A 22,745-nucleotide genomic window follows, 5' to 3' on the forward strand; every position below is an offset into this window, starting at 1 on the left:
TGCAAATCTAGGCAACGCTTACTACCCAAGTTGTTTATCTGGTGCAAATCCACACAGCAGTTTTTTGCACTTTAGCTTTCCCAAAATTGCACATTTTTCTATGGGAAAATTAATGGAAGTAGGCCGAAAACAGCGTTTTTTGCTTTCTTTAAAACCTTTTCATTTTTTAGCTAAACTTTCCCTCATTTTCCAGTCTAAGGGGGGGCATGAGAAACGTTTTGGAAAATATCAGGCCAAATCTGTCCTGCATGTCAGGTTATTAGCAATAGTTTCCAGATTCCTCATGTCTCATAGGTATCACCGTAACTATGGGCCTCATTACGCCCACCACATTACAAGTCCTGGTGAAGGTTTGGGTAAGTCCCCACTCCCGTGGAGGCCCGTAGGACTCCACGGGAATGGGTACTCGGAAGCACCGGCACCGTGTTTCTGGACAACACACTCATAGGCTATATTTTTTATATATATATATATATATATATATATATATACATATGAGTGTAAATGAATAGGTGCTGGTAGGGGGCAGGGCAGAAGGAATTTTGGGATTTGGAACGGACCTCCCCCATTAAAAAGAAAAAAGGTTGGAAACAATGACCACAAACAAAATTGTTAAGGTGAAACCGCATAGAACCATGAGACACCAATCACATAACAAAGCCATCAGGAATTTATTTACAAGAAGCAACATTATATTCATGCTTAATAATGCCAGGCACCCTTTCATCTCATTGCGAAATTATCCTAGAAATTCGATGGAAATTATGACATTTCCAAATGTACTGTACATACACATGTGCACCATGTTGGGCGGGGAATACATCACACCCTGATATATTCCATTAGAAGGCTGGACTCTAGTGTTTGTGTGTGTGTGTACCCGGTCAACGATGTTGGAGCAGTAACCTTTCACCACAATTTCAGCTCCCCGTGCCTCTTACTATAAATATTTACAGCTCTGAAAATCAATCCAGGGCACTTTTGTCAGCTAGATGAAGTAAAGATCACACATAACTGTCCTGCATCCCAAATGTAAACCTACTAACTTGTTTGCAGACGCTTGCAGAACATTTCCCAATGTGTTTCACTCTGCACAAATTCTTTTTAACACACTGGGCTTCATTACACGGACGGCGGTAACCGCCATGGTTGCCGCCGGTATTTTACCGATTCCGCCTTAGTGAATTGGGGAATTACCGTCCCATTTCAAGGTTGGCGGGGCGGTAATTCCCCATTCACCAAGGCCCTTCCCATTCGAGCCCCCATAGGGCTCAATGGGAATGGGGAAGGAGCAAATAACGGTACCGCTATTAGCGGTACCGTTATTTGCCTTGAAGTCCCTCAGCAGGACCCGTCCTTAACGTGTGGTCTGTCCACCCGTTAAGGACGGGACCCGCAGAGGGACCTCGTTGTATGGCGCTAAGGGATTACCGGCACCGGTGCCCTTACCGGTGCCGATAATCCCTTAGCGCCATCCGTGTAATGAGGCCCACTGTTTTACAAAGTGTCGTACATCTGGGTCTTTCTGTGGACAATGTGTTGGTGGCTGTAAAGATGGCAGCTGTGGCATTGCTGATTATCTCCCTATGAGGCATCATTGTTGGTCAGGAGAGGAAGGGGTAAATTGGTATGCGGGTGGCACCTGTAAATAGAAAATCTAATGGAAATGCTGGCTTATTTACCAACACATTCTATTGCCAACAGAATCGCATGATCCCAGTGTCTCCACCTCTCCTCCTCCCCCCCCCCCCACTTCTCATTGCAATATTTTCTTGTTTCATTCCCTTCTTACCCTTTTTAAGTCTCTTAATGTAAATTCAGAGTTTGGCCATAACAAAGACAATGTAGCTTATGAAAAGATGTTAGCAACCCTTTAGGATTGCTTTATACTTTATTTGCTGTCTTCATTTCGGTATGTGCAATCTGGACATTCACAGTAAGGCGTTCATGATATTTTTCAGCAGTTAAATGCGTTTTGGGGCTGTACCACTGCTTTTTAATCGCTTTGTTTCTCCATTGTTAATGGTTTGTAATCTAGCCTTTAGTTAAGAAAAAATAAAAGGGTGTGTTGGGTTTTTATCATGAACGTACTACGCAGGTTGAGTAATCTGGCTGCGTTTTCAGACTCTGTTTGAGAAAGGAATTATATGGAGGGCGAGCCAAAGATGCATACTCCCTATTCACCCTCCACCAGTGCTGAATTGGCTAAGCCTTCTTCATTATTCCACTTCTAGCTGCAGGGAGAGGCAGTGCTTTCAACTTAATCCACTTCCTAACTCCATGGAGAGGCTCTTCTGTTTCTGATATCACAGGCAGATACTGTATTTAATTTATGCTGCATCTTTAGCGCAAACCAAGAGTTCCTGTGTGTTCTGCCAGTTCTCATAGCTGTCATTGGGTAGGCGGGTAGGAAAAAGTCAGGTGGGATAAATACGGGGACGCTGGAGCACCATCCTACTTTTAAATCTTTACCCTCGCCCCCATATCAAATGTTTCATAGAAAGACTTTGAGTGTGTCACAAACCATTTGCTGTTGCAGGCACCGACTACTTTCCACGACGTCGCTGCCTGTTTCTCTGAAGAGGAATGGAAACTGTTGCATACATGGCAGACAGAACTTTACCAGAACGTGATGAAGGATCTACACCAAACCTTGGCATCTCTGGGTAAAGTTTCACTCTATATACGAGACCTCATCAAATGTCTACATTTGTGTATTTTTTTTAAAAAAAGGGATGCTTGATATTGTACATCCTAAAGAATTTCAAGAACACACAGTATTTGTTTTGCATTTGTACAATTTCTTCTTGAAATGTGTTTAAGATGTAACCTGAAACACTGTTAGACCTGCAGAGCAGAAAATACCATCTTACAGAATTAAAGTTCTAAGGCAAAAGGGAAAGGGTGATTCTTACTGTGGGTCTGCGGCTTGCATGTGGATCTTACTTATGAGTCCAACTCCTTCATGTAGTACTTTTTTTTACCAACACATAGGAAGAGATGGTCATCAAGTTGGTGAAAGAAATGATGCACAAAGGTGACACAGTGAATGGCTTGTTTTCATCAAAAGCTTTCATGGGCAGTATTGTGTAGATGTAGAAATTCCTGCAGGTCATCACACAACACAAGAGCAGTAAAACAAATGGAAGGTTTACAGCCTTTCAAAGATGGAGAAAATCCATCTTTTGTGGGCAAAGCTTCTTCTACAAGAATGATTAGTCTGACCGAACATGCAAGCCTCTTATTGTCCCACCCTATTTGTTTAAGATCATTAGAAGGACCTCTAGTAACAGGTCTTCTCTTTCTCTGGCCTCCACTCATTGGTATTTCCCAATCATCTGAACCTGATGTTCAAGTGCCTGCATGGGCTGGATTACGGGCAGGTCGGTCATGGTGCCTTCCCAGCAGCTGCTTATTTTATTGTATTTGTTTATTTGTTATGCGCACTACACAGCAGAATTGTGTTTCAAGGCGCATCAAGACAAGGGTGGTGGAAGGGAAAGGTGAGGAGGGGATAAAACAAAACAAAAATGTTCTTAAGATCTTGAAACATTCAGAATGTGCAAGTGCTACAGCATGAGGGCACGGGAGAATGGGAGTGGGAGGTACAAGGAGGCAGAGAAGGTGGGCATACAAACAAAATGCTCTGACTAGGTCGTGACATGATTTAAAACGTGCAAGTGCTAAGACATAAAGAAGGGGACAGAGGGGCAGGAAAGGGTGTGCCGGAGGGGAGAAGGCGAGAGGTACAGAATGCAAACAGTTAATAGGTGCAGGAACAAGTAGGTAAACTGCATGAAGAGAAACCAGTCATGCAATTAGGACAAGCCAGTAATGGTGACTATATCCTGGTGAAGCCTCGCCTCAGGGATTAAGGGGCTACATTAGGCATGCAGGCAGGCAAACACATCACAAGGTTTCAAAGTCAATCCATGGTAGCAGATAAATCCATGTAAAGCACAGCAAGAATCCAGAGTCAAAATGATGGTTGTGGGTAAGACAATGCAAACAAGCAGGTTTCCAGAGACAGTTGGTGGTTGCAGGTAGGTAATGCAAACAAAGCACGGCTCTAGAGACAATCCAAGGGTAAGGGTAGGCAAGGAGGTGAAGAACAAGAACAGGGCAGTGGCTCGAGGACAGTAGGGTGAAGGGGAAAAGCGCACGAAGGAGCCCAGACTATATTGATGGACACTGTTAATCCCCAATGACATGGTCGGGATTTGTACACGAGAGCTCCGACCCAGCACCGACTTCACGTAAGACTGTGAAACATCTGAACTCTTGCCAGTTACTAACTGTCTGTTGGCGATCTTGTGCACCTCTTGAGGCTGTGATGTGCTTCTCTTGCCATTAGTGGCAATTTGGGTTGTCCTGCTGGCCCTGTGTTTCTTTCTCTATTGCTTCAATGGCTTCCCCTGTCCCTTGTGTGGGGCACGGATCTGTTTTCCATGACAACCGCCTCTAAATGCCATCTTTGCAGGTGTTGACCAGCTGGAATGGCCCCATTGATGGCCACCGGTGGCAGCTTTTTAAGAGCTGGTAAATGTGGGGGTACCCTTGTGTGGCAGATCCTGCAGGTGCTGGGTTGAAAGCCGAGGCCTCTGGCATCCATCAATGAGGAGGATCTGTTTACTCCACTGGGAGAGGGATTTCGAGGCCTCCCCTTTGTTGAAAACGATTCTTCTGTTTGACTCCTTGCTCTGGTTAAATTCTCTGCTACCTCCTTCCTCTTGATAAAGCTCTGCTGACATTGGATGCTGATCTACCTTTGGGTAAAGAGCCTATCATGAGCATAAGGTAATGAGAGCTGCTTTTAGTGCGGGAGAATTTGAGTAGCATCAGAAAGGAAATCCAGTATTTGCTGGCTGTAATGTATTTGCCTTCAGTGCCCTCAACAGGGCCAAAAATCTTCTAGTATCTTCTACCAGGGCATTTTTTTAGATCCTTCAGTGCCTTAAGGCCTCTATGTTGTGTCAAAGCTGTTGGTACACGGATCTTGTTTTCCTCAACATTGATGTGAGGCAAGAGCTCCTAAGAAGGCGCTGATATAAATGCATGTACGTGTCTCCAAAAGATTGTCTGCAAATCTCCAGGGAGCAAGTCTGTGGCCTTTTGGGTGGGCTTTTTTTCCCCACTTATGAATTATGGGCTTGTGAAACAAGGAAGCAATACAGGTATGTTTGAGCAATCTGGATTGGTGCACAGAGAAACACTGGCATCCCAATGAGTTAGTAAAGTCATTGAGGGACGCTCCAAAATTAAATTAAATGTTGGGCACTTAATAAACATCAGCATTAGCTGTGAAGTTAACTTTTGACATTTAAATGAGTAAATCTGATGGTTCGACAGGGAAGACGTGCCCTGACAAAAGGCAGTATACGCATACCAGAAGTGTTGGGGCTGCTCTGACACAGAAATAGCCATGGCATGTGTTTTGTCTTTGAAGTAATTATTGGAACACTTGAGAGAGTTTTGAAAATTGCAATACATTTCCAAAGAATAATTCTTATTCATTTTTTAGATAGTCATATAATGTTTTTAAGTACTCAGACCTTTTAATCACCAATATATAGTTCTTTAAGGATGTCTGTGCATTGGGAAATGGACCGAATCACAGTGCTCCTTACACTGAGAGCCGCCTTCTCCTTCTATCCCCTTCTTGTCTTTAAATTCTGCAAGAGTAGGGAGGGAACAGTATGCTTGGACCACAGTGGAGTAAGAGATGGCACAGCAATATTATCCCCGCATCCAAGTTCCCAATGCTGCCAAACGAGTTTATATTGTTCATGATTACAAACACTTTAATTTTAGGGTGAGTGTTGTGAAAAAGCCCATTGTACATTGTACATTATATACTTAGTGATTCAACCTCACAGACTTATTTTTCGAATATATAAGGGCTATGGACATTCTTATGTTGACAAGATGCTCTTTTATTTTCATGCAAAGCTGGCACAGAACCTCATTGGTGCTACTTGTCACTTGCCCCTTTTGTATAGGTATTAATAATCTGCTGTCTAATGTTCTTATCATGACTGCCTATTGTGAGGCATCGTGAGTAAGACTCGGACACAAGAGTTATACTGTTGATTGCTATAAACATTTATTAAAAGAAATGGGTTGAAGAATATCTTTCCCTAATTCTAGGAGGGGGGGTTTCATGCCTCAACAAAACTAACTACGGTCTCTGTCAAGATGTCCAAAGTAAAAGTCTTCCGTCCTATGTCCAAAACTCTTTGCTGACCTTCACACGCTAAACCTATCGTAAAGGGCTTAATGTTCTAGCTGCCACTTGCAGCTGTAGTTCATTCCGTTAAACTCAAAGTTCCAAAAGGGTGTCAAAGATAGAAACGACCCAAAAAAGTTTCAGCATCTTTTGGAAGAGGAACCTTTCCCACCCCAAGTTTCTTAGTTCTTTCACAGCCTCATAAGTGCCATGTTAGGCAAGATTGTATGCAGTAAGCCTGTGGGAGACTACACCAACCTTATCCTCTTGTCAATAGGTAACCCAACCTTTGGTATAGGCCCGTACTACACAAGTTGGTAGTGTGAATGAGCAGCCAGACTTGTCTCAAGGGGGGGTCAATGTGAGCTGTAGGATTGCAACATAGAGTTTCACAGTGACAGGTATTCAAATAACACCTATACTCAAGGTTTCTTGATTTAAATAATTATTTATTAATTTGTCAGTTTTAAAATAAGCCTTCTTTAGAAGGGAGTAATATGCAACACTTAAAATACACTTCAAAATGCAATCCTTCAGTTCAATAAAGTAAGTAGATGCCCTTTTGGGATGGCGCACAGATATTACTACCCCCTGAGGTGATTTCAATAGTAAGGACACTGTGGACGTAATACTGAAGTTGTGGCAAAAAGGAAAAGAAACCATGGTTAACACGTTTCTCAAACAGCTAAGCACTTTAGAATCCCCCAATGCAATGTAGGTTAACCCTTTCCCAGCTATACAAGTAAGGTATGTATGACTTTTTTGGAGGGACAGTTGAACACAAAGTCAGAGGGTAAGAAGAGTCTTCGGGGAGCCCGGGTAGCCAATGTCAACTGAGCAAAGTCTAGGGGAGGTGAGACACTTCTTGAAGATTAGCACAAATGTCTTGCACAATGTTAAAGCATTTAGTTGTAAAAGAAATCACTGTTGGGCCACAAGCTGGGAGGCTTGTGAAGGGCAAAGCTGCAAGCAACTCTGCAAAGTGCAGCCAATGCAAGTCTCAACTGAGAAAAAGCAAGCTACACACAAGACGTAAATACCCCTTAGTTCACAGTACCTTGAGTCTGAAGAAAAGGTTCCAGCTGGCTTCTGTTCCTGTTGTTGTACTTGGGCCTCAGTAGTGGGGACAAAAGGGAGGACGTCTGGGAACTCCTCCACTACGGGTTGAAGTTTGGTGGCAGCAATGGGCACCATTCAGATCAGCGGCACTTCGCGGTTTCAGCTACTTGCAAATAGCACCACCGTGGTTCTGGGACACCTTGTGGAGTTTCCTTGCTTCTGGGGTCCAGCACTCATTTGAGGTGGCTAAGGCTTGGTTAGTCCTGCTTCGGGGGAGTCCGGAGGATCTTCCTGGAGCTTGGGTCTGTCTTGAAGGTAATGCACTCGATTTTAGTGTTCCTGTCCCCTGGCACTCGGTTCCTGCAGCAGCAAAGAAGTACAGCCAGCAGAGAGAAGGGTTCCAGTTGAGTTTGTCTTGGGGCTGATTGGTCCCACCAACCCAAGGGGAGAAGCCGTCCTTACAGGGCTCCTCTAGTTGATTAGAAATTCAGAGTTTCAGCAGTGCAGCAGTGCTTCACCGGGCAAACCAACGGTCCAAGAGGTTACAGCAAGCTTCTTCTTCTTCTTCTTCTTCGGTTTCTTCTTCGATTCCTTCGTCCACTGGTCGACTCTGCCTTCCTTGCAAAAGACCTCTCCTTTTATACACGTTTCTCCCATTCATTCGCAGCCTAGCTGTCTCTCACACAGCAGGGTGGCTGTCCTCAAAGGACAGCCCACCAGCCAATCACCTTTTGGGTGCATTCCTGTAACCAAGAAGACTAAGCACAGGGAGTTTCTGGAACCTCCTTCGGTATCCTGCCCTGCCAGACACGCTGGAGCCAGAGGCGGGCTTCAGCAGTGAACCCTGCCAAAGACAAAGCGAACAAAGGGACCAAACCTGGTTTGGCACGCAGAGTAAATCTCACGAAGGACCTTACCAACAAGAAATGGCAAAAAAAGAAGACTAGGGCTATCTTGATAAAATGGGCACCCATGGGTGCTATACTGCAGCTGCGAACGCAGCCCGCGTTAAAAACACTATGGTAGGAAAAAGTAAACCACTGCCACCAGCCATTAATTGTAGAAAGGGTAACATAAACATTTTCCATGAGAAGATAGACAAAGGGGATACTAAGTAACCCCTCCAGCACTCTATGTAAGATAGTGTGTGCTGGGTCTACAAAGTAACGTCAATTTTACTTCACTACTCTTGGCAAGAGTAGTTATCCAAGAGAAGGTATTTAAACCTTGGCAGAAATCCAAAGGATTTCTCTGTGGCACTGCTCTGAGGGTGCTGTGTCACAATGTAAAAATATTATGCCTATGGAGTTTGTCAGACTCCAAAACCAAAAGAAACACAGAGTTCAAATCAAATGAAAAATACATCAGATAGTGGGAAAAAGGTCTTGCTCTCTCCAGGATAAAAAATAAAAGTCCTAAAGTCCAGCAAAAGAGCTAGGGGGTCTCTAAGGTAGAAGGAAATTAGCAAATTTCGGAGAATTCTCCCTAACACTCAGTCTTTCCACCACTTTCAAATATATGGCAAGGATTTTGTATGAAGAGATTGCCTTTCTTCTCCTTACAATATGTTCCTTTCAAGGAACTTGTTTCTCTTCCCCGGGGTTTCACACATTTGCAAGGTTTCATTACTTTCTCCTCATGCTTGCTTTCAGCACAGTGGTTTACAAGTTTAACCCAAAACAGCCAAGAAAGTATTTCCATTGTCTTGGTCTTTCAACTACTTTTAAATAATTGGAAATGTTTTGCCTTAGGAAGAGTTTTCCCTCCGCTCTTGTTAGAAAGGGGTTCTCTCTCTCTCCCAAGATCACAACAAAAGAAAAAGACCAATAAGTTGCTCCTTCCCGGCTTGGTCTTTTTAGTCCTTCACAAGACTTGCTTTCTTTTCTTGGTTGTATTCAACACAGTTCTGGGGTGAGTCTCCTGACTCCTAAACAGGGGCCTGGCATAGTCTCTTCCAGGACTTGATCAGACTTCTTGATTTCCTTTATTTGGGTGCGGTCCCCGACTTACATGCAAGGTGCCTGATATACTCTCCTGCCAGGATTTTGCCAATGTTGTAACACCTTCACATGTTCATATTCTTTTCCGTTCGAGTACTGGGCCTTTTCCCGCCTTTCATTGACAACATCACGTGCTTGTCAGGTTCACCCAGCTCCCCTGCTCGAGTTCACCCAGGCTTTCAAATTACTTTCAATTGGTGTGCAGTGTACACCTGGAAGCGCCTGCCCCAGTTTCCCAATCTCCCTGTGTGGGCCCACTGGTCTCTCCTGGCTGCTTTTGGCATTCTCATTGGTCTGCATGTTGCCCAGCAGTAAGTTTCGTCTTCGGGCCAGCGTTGTGTAGGCTCCCCTGTCCTCGCACTGCAGCAGCTCTCCCAGTAGAGCGTCTCTTGCTCATTAATTCATCTGGTCTCTGGAGCCTTATGTTCTGACACTGCCACAATCTCGTCTGCTCTCCAGTCTACTCGGTGTCCCTTCAGTTTCCCAACCAGCCTTGAGTACTTGGGTATGGTGCGTCTCCATCTTCCTGGATTGTCCAGTGTTTTAAATTTCCCAGCATTGACCAGCTGTTTGGAACAACTAGCCTGCACTGTGTGGTCCTCAGTGGGCGTGATCTTCATTACTTGGGCCCTGTTCCTCGGCCCAGTAGGCCAATAGTATGTGTGTCTCTATGGTTTTTAACAGAAAGCTCCACGTTACAATATGCCACACATGGCGATCCATCTTCACCCCATCAAGGCTGCCCCTCCATCCCCCTCCATGTGGTCCTCCAGTAGATAGCCAAACCCAGGATTGGAGTCGGCTAACCGCTGCCCTTGCCTGGCCACGTGGCAGAAGACCCTCCCCTGGGGTCTGGTGGCAACTTCACCAAATTCATCACACTATATCCTGGAATTGATCTTTAGAAAGGAAGCTGGTACATTTTTATGAAGAACCAGTTTAAAACCTTAGCAGAATCAAAACCGTCCTATATTTTATAGCTTCCTGTGCAGAGAAAAAATACCAATTTGTCTCCAAACCTCCTTTTTCCATGGTGTAGCGAGTCAGAAGGACACGAACTATGGTGTTCCATTTTATGCTTCTTCTTAGTAAACTCCTGACTTTCCCTAAACCACAGGTTTTCCCTACCTCACAAAAACAAACTAGGGTACTCGTCAGTTGTCAGTGAGTCCAAAAGTGAGATATGAACACTGTCCAAACTAATCTAGCCTGAAACAACTAAGGCACAGGGGAATGGCTCCCTTCTCCCATGTGCTGGTTTCTCAGCAAGTTCACTTTTGTAAAGTATTCGTAGGTAGTCAATTTTTAACTACTTTTATCAAGTTGTAATGTTCATTTATTGGGCTTTTCAACTGTGTCTTTCACCTGCTGGTTCTTCCTCTCTTTTATTCTGTTCTTTTATTTGTTTTTATTTCCCTTTTCCTTGGGATACTGCTGTTCTTTCCTTGTTAGTTAAACGTTAGACTTTCTCGTTACTCAATGTCCAATCCTTTTCTTGACTAGGACAAATAGCACTGTTCCAATCATAATTTTCACTCTTCTTATACACTTCCAACTTTTGGTCTTTACTGAGAGTATGAGTGTTCCAGTAATGATTCTCACCCTTCACCAATACTTGGTTTTTTACTGGGACAAGTATGAGTGGTCCAGGAATGATTGTCCCTCTTCTTCAATACTTAATTATTACTGGGACTAGTATGACTGTTCCAGTAATGCTTCTTACTCTTTTCCAATACTTAGTCTCCCGCTTTCCTTGTTACGTTTATATCTCTGGGAAAGGAGATCACCAGGACTGCTGTCAGAATGGGACCCTCTTTGTCAATTGTCAGGTTGACTTCTCGACTCTCTGCTCGTTCTTCATTCGGCAGCTTCGTGGTGCCTTCAGCTAAGTGGTCTCTGTGTTTGGAGACTCCCAAGTCCACCGGCTTTCAGTCACGCCACCACTTCCTACTTGGTCACTATTTGGACACTGCACCATTCCTTCGGCTTCTATCGCTTCAGGTTTTCTTGGGTGAAACATGCTAGGGTTCGCATGCCAGCTTTCTCCCAGCATCGGAAGCTGTGTATCCCCATTTTCCTTCAGCTTCACTCCTAGAACTGATTTGGAACTCCCAGGCTTCTCTCTCTCCCAGGACGACTCGTCTCAGATTCATGACGCTGCGTGGGACTTTCATGGTGCAGCGTCAAAGTCCTTCTTCTTTGTTCCACTTGTGCTTTGTACTGCTCCAGTAGTTTTCTTCATCACAGTACCACAAAAGTATTTCTTTTCAGGTTTTCACACAATTCTATTTGACAATAACAAATATCAGGTTGGTCTTTATGTTTTCTTTGAACAGGTTTTATTAGGGATGGGCTATAGTTTGGCTGTTTAGGGAGTTCATCATCGGACAGGAGTCCTTGTCCCAAAGGGGAAAGTCTCTTCGGGTGTGATCCTGCTTGCCGCTACCTCTAGGGAGGTATTGCGTAGCAGGCTCACCTCCCTACTCTCACAGGAAAAGGCTCCTTCCTTGGGATAAATGTCTGATCCCGCGATTTGTCACATACCCTTTCCCTTCTTTTAATGGCTTTCCCTTCTGTCTCTTAATTACACCTTGTTTTACGCCAATGAACAGACGTAGCTATTTCAATGGTGTTCTATTTTTTCTCATTTCCCTGGTCCAGGTGGGTCCTTACAGGTTACTGATCGATGGTTCCTAGAAATGTAGAGGAGAATACGGGACTCTTGATGTATTCTTGACTAGTCGTTCACCAAAAGTTGGAGCATTTGCATCTAGTCTTAGTTCTTCCTTGATACTTTTTTCTACTGCTGATCTTACCCTGGTATGTTGCAATCTTATTTTCTCATCTAAAAATCAGGGATTAGTTTCCAACTCCTTTTGGGCTATCTCCGTGAGCCATTGATGTACTTGTGGGACTTACCTAGAATGAAGTCTTCCGGTAGGTTTGAGATAACGGCTGCCTCTATCCGTAAGGTTTCTCCCAAAATGGTCACTGATATTGGAGTAAAGGAGTAACCTCGAACATCCCCATGAATAAAATACATTAGCCCTTCAAAAGGACTTTTCCTAGCCCGAGGTTTGTAGTCTCGGATGAACGACACATGCTTCACTTCCACTATCGAGCTGGGCCCAAATTCTTTTTATGGTGAACACTGGCAGGGACTTAAACGGTTTGGATTCCAGCATATAGATCGTGGGTTTTAATCTGGTTTTGTGGTTGCCTATTTTTAGAGTGATCTATGAATGGATAATTTCTTCTCAAAGTGGGAACTTGTGTATTTTGAGCATATGAGATGGAGAAAAACAGGCTCTTAGTTTCTGTCCTGGGGCCTTGATTTATTTTATGTATGATGGGGGAGGAGAACTAAAATTGAGAGGACAGTGTCTAGTAGGATGTCCGTTCTCTCTACATGAGTAACATTTTTGTTCCTTTGTAAAAGGGTGGGGGGAGACCTGAATTGAGTCATCTTGCAATTCTTTCCCTGATTGGTATAGGGTAGACTCATTAGGCTGGATCAGATCTATTGGTCCCAATAACTGAGATATTCTCCACCCCCCCCACCTCCTGATTTGTCCGTTATAGTCTCCTGAACAAAGCATTTTCTCCTTTTCTCCTTACATCTAAGGCCAATTCTTTGTTCCCATAGATGTCCCCTCGAGGTTCCCAAAAGGTTCCTTCTCTTCCAGTCCACCTCGGATTCTGGAAAAAACACAGGACTTTATTTTTTTTATTTTCTCTCTTTTCTTTAAAGAGATGTTAGGTCTCATCTGAATTTTGCTGACATATAATCTTCCCTCCCAATCAGTGGGAAAAAAATGTTCGGGGAGGTTTTCTCTAAGATCCAGTTTCATCAAGTTTTCTATACTTCTCTCTCTATTGTTTGTGCGATAATGGTTCCTGTATGAGGACGTCGTACATAAGATGTGCAAGCAATTCCCCCTTCTGGATTTCTATAGGAACATAGTGAAAGAGGGAGAGAACGATTAGTCCAGTTTTCAGCCAAGGTATGGCTGGTGGAATCGCGTATAACATAAAACCAGGAGGCATATCTGTGTGGAAGCCTAAACTAAGTACCGGTCATCCCGCCCCAGTATCTATTGCCCCCGGGGACTACAGGTTTGTAGTCCTTCCCTTCTACAGTCTTCCGACTTGGTAGTATAGTTTTGGGCTTCAAGATATGAAAGCTAAGACCCAACCTATTCTTCCTAGTTTTAGGTTCAGTGAAATCTATGACATAGGTCAACTTTATCTCAGGTTGTTGTAATCCCATCTGTGACACCATATGTGACGAGCCAGAAGGACACGCATTCTGGTCTTCCATTTTATGCTAAGAAAAGTGTAAACTCCTGACTTTCCCTAAACTATGGGTTTTCCCGACCTAACAAAAACTAACTAGAGTGCTCATCAGTTATCCATCCAAAAGGAAGCTCTAACCTGACCCTAGCACTACAAAAACAACTAAGGCACAGTAGAATTCTATGATTTGAGTATTTGTAATGCGCATTTCTGATGCTTGTTAATCTGCTTAGAATCACATGCTGTGCATATGGTGCGACATCCAGTGGTAACCGCAGAGTATTGGATCTTGCCTTTCGGGGACCGAAAAGGGACGTCGGCATAGGCGTGTCTGTGACGTGTAGTGTACCCAAAATCCCTCACGCGCTGAGGGACCCTGAGATTGTTTTTTTCCACCCAGATAACTGGTCGCCCCATTGCGGAGCTCTTCATAAGAGACATTGTTTATCCTTGTTTACCGACTCTGTCGGTTATTTCCCTTAAAGTCACTTCGCCGGTGCTTCAAATACTATGACGTAGATTGCGGGAAATTTCGACGACGGTGGACTTTGACTAAAATCCGGCGGCAGAGTCATCCACATGGCCGGGCCCTCTGGCCAGCCTACACAGTAGGGAGAGTGGGGTCGGGCTGGTCATACCTTTCGCTATGTCTCTCCTCTTTCCCCCTCTTTACCCTCTAGGTCTGGTCATCATCTTCATTACCTTTCGCTATAGAAAGGACACCATTTAGGTTTTGCCCCTCTTGCAGGATCAGATACCCTTGGAAGGACAAGCACGATAAGTGCAATAATTGTCTGCCCCCTGACCACGACGAAGCGCGGTGCGCGGCTTGTAGACTCCTTCCACCTAAAACACTTAAGGAGCGCCGTCGCATTAAGCGGTGGCCCGCCTACGGCATGTTGCGGGCTGGATCTTCTTCACCCGCCGAAAGTGACGGGGACACTAGTGATGACCAATCATCCATATCGGATGCCATCGACCTTACAACGGACACTTCTAAGTCCGCCACGCCCATCCCCGACCCCTCCAGGCCTGACGCAAGTCACACTACGGGAACAACACCCTGTGACGGGCATACAAAAGACGCACACTAAACACACAACCCCTTCCCCAGTTTCGTCGAAACGGGTGAAGGCGCCGACAGAACCACCAAAAATTCAGACGGAATACTCTGATCTTGAAGATCAACAGCCTTCCCCCGCATTCGCAGCACCGGCTTGGAACTGGGCCTTCAAAACTTAAGGGCGCTACCTCAAAATCACATTTGGTCGGCGAATCGCGCTCAGGTGACGCCCCCTAAGGCCCCTGTAGTACAAAAATCTACTGCTAGGCCTCCTAATCAATCGGTAGGTGAAACATCTACTGCTAGGTTCTTAGTCGTACGGCACGCCCCGATTCCCCGAAAGCATTGCAAGGATTACTTCGGCAGTGGGGTTGATGCCGAAAGAGTCGACAAAACGTAAGGAGCGTGCCGCGGACCCGTCTAAAGACACGTCGCAGCACACCGATGCTCGCGAAGACTATGAAGATAGTCAGGAGCCTTGTCTAGCACTATCCATAATAAATCATTTCGGTGCAAAGGCAAGACAATGAAGATTTTCCATGTTTTGCACCTTCTGGTTCATCTAAATGAACCAGGGAAAAATTTGAAGGGTGCATGGACCGCTTGGAAAGGATTTTGTCGCTTTCAGAGCACCCTATACCCGAGAGACCTCTGTGTTGCTGTGTCAACCTTACGGTTTCCTGGAGTTTTAGAATCTCCTCAGGACCATTTCACTTGCCTACAACCTGAAGATGAAATTCAAATTCACACATATCAAGATATTTATGATGAGGAAGAAGATTATTCCTTCCTACAGGACTGTACTGCAGATGACCAGGCGGATGCCACGGACAACTGGGAGAACACTCAAGTTGAGACGGAGCCATGGGCCCTTGCTACTCACAATCAGGACACAGATGTCCTGTGTTTGGACTCCCCTCCTTCCACTCCGGCCCGCTAAGCTTCACCAATAGATGATCAAATGGCCTTTAATGCCATCTTGAGGAAGGCAGCCGATTACTTTCAGATCGCCACCCAAGAAGCCATACTTGAACAAGATTTCGTGGAGGACATTCTAAAAGGAAAAAAACCCTCCAGTCAAGCCATTCCTCTCCTGAACGCTATTAAAAGGAGATTAGCTCCTTCTTCTCTTGTCACACCAGCCCAGACCAGGGCAGTAAATCCAAGGGTGGAGAAATGATTTCGGCCATCGCCTTCTGACCCTCAATATATTAAAAGCCACGCCACTCCTGATTCCCAAGTGGTTACCACCACCCGGAAGCGGGTGGGAATACCCCTTGCTACGGGAGAGGCACCACCCGATAAGGAGTCAAAAAGATTATATTCCTTGGGTAAACGTATTACCACAGCAGCTGCCTTTACCACACACATGGCAAACACCACGTTGCTTGCCAGTTATGCTGATCCGCACCGGAACCTTATACAAGAAGGTCTCCCGGAAGTGCCTGAACGCACAAGAACTAAATTACTCGCTATCGTGGCCGAGGGCAGGCAGGTCAACACAAATGTAATTAAAAACACCCTGGATACTGCAGAGACGGCAGGAAGATCCCTAGCTCAGGGCACCCTGCTCAAGCGGCATGCTTGGCTCCGGAGGCCCAAGCAGCCCTTATAAATAAGCCTATCGAGGAATCCAACCTCATCGGTAAAGCAGTCGACGAGGCTCTAGAGACTGCCAAAAAAGAGCATGAGACTCGTAAGTCTCTTCAACCAATCACTCAGAAGCCCCTCCCCAAACCCCCCCAGAGGGGAAGCGGTTCCCGTCGGTCCTTTCGAAGCCAATCCCGTTCCTTGCAAAGTGGCCCATCTACCACATGAGCAACATGTTCCTTGTCCTCCCCCTCTGGGTTTTTGTCTTCTGTAACCTCCCCGTTGCCCCGGTACCCACCTCTTTGTCCTCCTCTTCCAGCCCTTCCCTGCCATTGGGGCCCTGCATATTGCTCCTCTCCGGCCCATTGCTCCTGCCCGTTGGTTGCCCAAGTAGCTGCCATTCTTGCTTGTATCGCTATTGGTCCCTCCTCCCCTTCTCCTTGCCCCTGCGTGGGGAGGGCGGCTGCTATTGCCGCGACCTTCACTAATTTAGTCTGTACAAGCTTTGCTTCGCCTGCCAACCTTTTCTGCAGAATGTATTTTCTCTCTCTTTGATCATCCTACAGTGATGTACTAAGATGCTCTGTATTTCTGGCCAGCCCTTGACGTCTATCCCAGCAATTTTATCAAGGGCCTTCTGCACCTCCTTCGGGAGACCTCTCTTGATAATGAAGTAAAAGACAGAGGTAGATTGGTCCCAAGCCGTGGCCGTCTCCACCCTCCACATGTCTTGCACCCGAAGAATGTAAGCCACAGCATCTTTGTCCTCCTCCATAATGCATTGCATCACTGATTGTAAATCGGGCGTATCTGGGAAGGTGCTCTTCAGTGCACCCCACACCTGTGCCCTCACATTGTTAAATGACACCCCATCATGGTGGTCGCAATCCAATGTAACCCCTGGGTACCCGGCCTCACCCACACTCCATTTGCCTGGTCACCTACTGCGGACACCAACAAACATTTGACGTCACTAATTGCCAACGGGACACCCGCTACATTCTTCTCAAAGGCATATATCCACTTACTCGCCCACCCCCGGAGAGCAGGGGCAATGTTTTCAATAAATTGGCTTTATCCATCTGTGCCCAGGGAACATGAGGCCTCCCCGCCCCCTTGTGTATTAGTGGCATCTGCAAATTTGACATCCCTTTATTTTTGCTTACCTTCGTCCCTTTCTTCGTTGCTAGAGCCATTCTCCCAATCCTACTTCTTAACCTCCCAGGGTGCCACCCTTCCTCCTCTCCTTCATCACTCAAAAGCGTTTGACTTGGTGTACTCATGCCACCTGCTCTGGCTCCCTCCTCGTACTGCTCTGTCACTCCAACATTCTTCATCCCTGTCTGTTACAATTCCCTGTCCTCCATTTGCTGGTTCCTCTTCTCCTCTCCTCTGCTCACTCGTATGACTTAGGAGTCTCTTATCAATACGAATCAGGAAGTCCCCAGACTTCCATTCATCTTCTGTTGGGCTTGCTGGGGTAGGTGGAGCTGTGGGTGGCAGTGTCTGTTTGCCCCCGGGCAGGGGTTGGCTTTGCCCGCGTATTTCCCTTAGCCGAGTTAATTCAGCTTAGGTCATAGCTGAGTTTCCAAGTCTTGTGTTAAACGTCCTAAATTCACTGGGGGTACACAGGTTGGCCCATACAACCCTTTTGGATCATAAGGGGGATGGGGAGCTGCTGCCGGCACAGGGGGCTTGGTTTGGGCACATATTTGGGTTCACTATATCCCTCGGCGGGCTTAGTTAGTAATGGGTACAGCTTTTTGGCTTCTTTCCCTTACTCCTTCCCTTCTCCTCCCTCTTCCTCGGCCTTCATAGTTTGGGGCAGTTGTTCTCTGCTGTTAAGTTTTTTCATTTGTGACACTTCCTCGAACAATCTCCAAAAATCTAGAACTTCTCTTCTATGCTGGAGTTGCTTACCTTTTATATTTAATCGATAAATACGTTGCTACTAGGTCCAACACGGACTTGTCAAAGGACCTCCCCCTCTGGCCAGATTTAGGACTTCTCATCCCCTTTTATTTGCATTAACCATTGTTCATAGTATTTTTTTTATCTTCTCACTGTAAACAGGGAAGTGCTGGCATATGTGCATGAACAGTGTTTCTGACCCCATCGTGCGTTTTCTTCTTCGCTATTGGGTGCGTGCGTGGAGGTGTGTACACTCTAAAGCCAGTTTTTTTTGTTATCGTGTCACAGTATACTCACCATAAGAACCTTTGCTCATATGGCTGTTCAACATAATCTTTTGACCGTACCTTTGGCTCAAAAACCGTAATTATTTTTCAAAAAGGGGACCTTTATACCATCATTTAAAAAAGAAAAGCAACGAACACACTGACCATATAACATTGAACATAACAATCTGACATACTGTAATAACACCATATAACATAGAACATAAACCCAGCCTTCCTGCTCCCCTACTACTCCACCTTCCCTGAATCCAGGCCCCCCCCCCTCACTTTTTTATTCCCCTCTTTCACCCTGCCCTGGTCCCTTCTGTACCGACCCCTAGACACTTCCTCCTAAAGATAGACAAGAAAAAAAAAGAGCACAACTAAGTTTCCAAGCCTTTTACTTATGCAAGACTCCCAATTATTTATTTTTCTTCATTATATAAACTCCAGTACTAGTCCAGATAGCACTATGCTGCACCGCCTTCCACCCCCTTTCGGAGCTAGGTTCCCGTATCCCCTCTTACTTCATCACCTTTTATAATATCCTAATGGCCATATGCATAAAAGATCAGTCAAAGAAAAATCCCACTTAGCTTCACACCCACCTACTGTCCCTCCAATACCCTCAATCTGAGTCCCTTCCCTTGCCCTTCCATTATGATCGCTCGCAATCGATACTCCAGTGTCCGTATTGATCCGAGAGCCTCCGAGCCCGGTCGATCCACAATCAGGGTGCCGCCCCACAATCAAGAGCCAAACCTGGCTCCGGTGAGCAGTAGGCCTGGGTATTCGCAAAGCCGGGACCCGTGGAACCTTCTCAGTGGCGTATGCGTTTTCTAAGGTTACCAGTTGCCGTAGGTGGGCAGCCTTGATGGAGGCGCCTCGGATCTCGCCATTGTGGCCAGGGGACTTCTCGCATCAAAGAGAAAAAGAAGGCGATTGCGTCGAGGTTGCCAAATGAAAGTGGTCATTCCCATAAATATACTAAAAAACCATAGAATGGATAGACACCAATGGACACACCCCGGTAGGAATGAGACCAGGAGAACTTGCGAGTGAGTAAAAGGTGTTCTTTATATAAAGATAAAATGGGCCACGTAGAGGACTCTGCTACTCCGAGAGCGCTCTGCCAACATTACAGGTAAAATATATATTTTTTTTTTATTAGCATGTTTGTAGTTTACATGTAAACATTTTAATGCTATTTACTAACACAAAACGAGCTTTCATAAAATTGGTGGCAGAGAAGAAAGAGAAAAAAAATAAATAAAAAAAGCTGTGTAAAATCTCGTTAAAACAGAGGAATAGAAGGAAAAAATAGTGAAAGGGAGCCCCAGTTCCCATCCCAAAAGTCTAATATCGCTCCATCATCCATTTTTTTCCTCTCGTCTCAGTGAAGCTCTTTCCCCTTCTTCTTCCATCGTCAGTCTCTCAAAGATTTCTTTAACATAGGCCATCAGGGCTAAAATCTCTGTATATCTTCTCCCTTGACACAGGCTGACCAAAAGTGAATTTCGAAGTGATGTTGTTGGCTTCTGAAGCAAATGTCCCAAATATGTTGTTGTTGAATCCTTCAGTGACTCGCATTCAGTTGTTAAATGTTCTAGGGTTTCAAGCGAACCCTTGCAGAGCCGGCACATGTAGTTTCTCATTGAGGCTACTTTGCGTCTCTCGAGAACTTCTTTTGTGGGGAACAGGTTAAAGCGGAACCTCATGAACTCCTGTCTATAGTGGGAGAGGGAAACTTTGTCAGGTATCTTGGAACTTGACCACGTTTCCTAGCGTCTTTCGTTATCCGTCCACCACTTTTCATGCTCCAAATCCGTTCACCTGTGTCTATCCAGTCCTGGTCGTAAAGTTTCTTCTTGACGTGGTCAGGATTTTTCAGTAAAATCTCTTCGCTCAGTGCTAGACTATTTAGTATCTCCACACATGTAGATCTCCATTCAGTTAGAGGCTTCTCGCTGTTTAAGGAGATGGCTTTTTGTAGGACTTCGTACCCTCCTTCACCTGGTGGTTGTAAACATTTCCTCAACATCGACAGTGATCTCCAAACCATAATGGTGTACAATGACACCATTCCCATTTCTCTCCTGATCACTTCTACCGATAGGGAGCTTGGCATATTCAAAGCTTGTCGCCAAAATGTTCCCTCAACCTGCTTCCAAAGCGAGCCTGCAAGTTGTAACTGCGTTAAAGAGCCATACATCAAAATCGGAATCACCTTTTGATTTGTAAAAGTTAATGATGGGAAGGAGGGTGAATGTTCCATACTGGGGTTGAATATTCTAGCCTGGGTTGCTAAGTTCTTGGCTCTAAACTTCACGGCTGCTGCCCCATGTGAGTCTACCATGCTGGTGTTCACTGTTAACCCCAAGTACTTCATAGATGTAACCTTGGGTATTTTAACCCCTTCGGAGACTCCAATTTCTTTTCGTTCTGTGGGTTCTATTTGCTTCTCCTATAACCATAATTTTGGATTTCTTAGGGTTGATGTTTAGTGAATTGTCACACACGTATTTAGACAAAGCATTCAGCTGTCTCTACAGTCCCACTTCAGTTTGGTCCATGATTAGGAGGTCGTCGGCATAGAGTAGTCTTCCCACTGGAGTGCCTGCAATCCTTGGGCAGAAGCACCACACATCTTCAAAAGCCTCCTCGATGTCAGATATGTAAAGATTAAATATGGCCGGTGCTAGTCTGCAGCCCTGTTTTATCCGTGTTGATGTTCCAATTTCGCTAGACAGAGTTCCTGCTCTGTCCAAGCGTATTCTTAGTGTTGTACCAGAGTGCAGGAGTTCCAGGGCTTCCCTCGGGTCAGTCGGACAGCCCCATTTTGACAGTTATTCCCATAAAGTGTTCCTGTTTATTGAGTCGAAAGCGTGGGCCAAGTCTGTGGAGGCAATATAGGTCTTGTTTTGCTTAGTTACTTTTGCCCTGCATTTCAACAAGTTTATCAGGAAAATACATTATAAGTCGACATTATACAATGTATACTTTCGCTGGTGCTGGTTGGCTGGAGCTGGACTAGTTACTTCTTGAGGCGTGTGGGGCAGCTGGGCTCATCGGGGAGAGGCGATGGGTCACGTTGGGTCCACACAGCTATTATTCCGGCTAAGCTAGACTTCACAGTAGTAATAGGCATGCATGATTTAGTATGGCACTCATGGTTCATCAAAACACATTAACATCGATAATTGTAGACCAAGGTGGGCATTCGTGACCCAGACCCAAGTGGGGCAGCTGTGCGGTGGTCTGGGTGCCTTATCTCACATGTAATTCTGGGGCACATTTATGAGATGCCTCGAGGATCAAACAAGGGTGTCGGGATTTGTTAGTACATGGAGGATATATGTCTGCTCTGGATTAGTTATATGGGGGCAATTAAGGGTGGCCCATGGTCATGGGTCCCACCACTGTTACATTAGAGGTAAGGGGCTTGAGGTTCATTCAGACAGTAACTCTTAATGCTGGGGCTGTTTGAGCACGGGCAGTTATCTGGCGACAAATGGTTTCCAAGGGCCAGGCTCCCGCCCGGTCACAGACAGGGCAATGATTTCATAGGAAGAAGCGAGCTACAGTGTCAGCTTGCAACAATTCGCTCCCAGGCTTCCGTGAGAAAAGGACCGCTGCAGCGCCGACAGTGAGGAGGTGGTGGGGGCTGTCCGGGCTGGCTGTGCTGGACATGGGAGATATCCAGGCTTGCCTCTGAGTTTCATGTGAGGCCTATCAAAAGATGGAGTTGCTGTAAATAGAAGATGAGTCCCTGGGCTCCTGCGAAACACATTGGTTAGGTGTCATTCAATGGCTACCTCCCACCCGTCATCCGGGTTCGGCCGAGTGTGTACTGCCAACAATTGAATGAGCTTAACATATGCTTCGCCTAGAATGTAGGGGGGCTCAACACGGCTCCTTCCTCCCATACAGTGCCTTGGTGAATTCTTTTTCCCTTTTTACTGTATGTACGTATGTTTTCAGTTCTAGTTATTAAAAATGTTATTGCATTTGTTTTATAATTCTTTTTCTACCTAACTTTAAGATGGTATTGAATTTGTTTTACCATTAGTAATTTTTGTATACTGTTTACACTTCCTTGACTCTTGGTCCTTAACATCAGTAAAAATATTTGCTATAAAAAAGAAGTCAGAATCAGTCACTTCGACGTGGAATCTATTTACCAGTCACATTTTTTTAAAATACCAGAATGAAATTTCTATAATATTGTCCGAATGCCATTTCTTGCCAAAGATGATTTCTTGGTGATCCTTTGGGATATTCACTTAATTTTCCATAATGCTATGTCAGTCCTCTTTCTCTCCCGCCATCTTTGT

General features: G+C 45.3%; 1 protein-coding gene across 1 annotated transcript in view; it reads left to right on the forward strand.

Annotated features, from left to right (window-relative positions):
* The window catches only part of LOC138487919 (zinc finger protein 773-like), a 160,631-nt gene that overhangs the window by 33,526 nt on the left and 104,360 nt on the right, over positions 1–22,745 (forward strand). The window contains exon 2 of the mRNA XM_069614545.1: positions 2,540–2,666. Within this exon, the coding sequence (XP_069470646.1) occupies positions 2,540–2,666 (127 nt within the window). The remainder of the gene's footprint in view (positions 1–2,539; positions 2,667–22,745) is intronic.

Source organism: Ambystoma mexicanum, chromosome 9 (genome assembly GCF_040938575.1).
Source record: "Ambystoma mexicanum isolate Mex_15411 chromosome 9, UKY_AmexF1_1, whole genome shotgun sequence".
Taxonomy (NCBI): Eukaryota; Metazoa; Chordata; class Amphibia; order Caudata; family Ambystomatidae; genus Ambystoma; species Ambystoma mexicanum.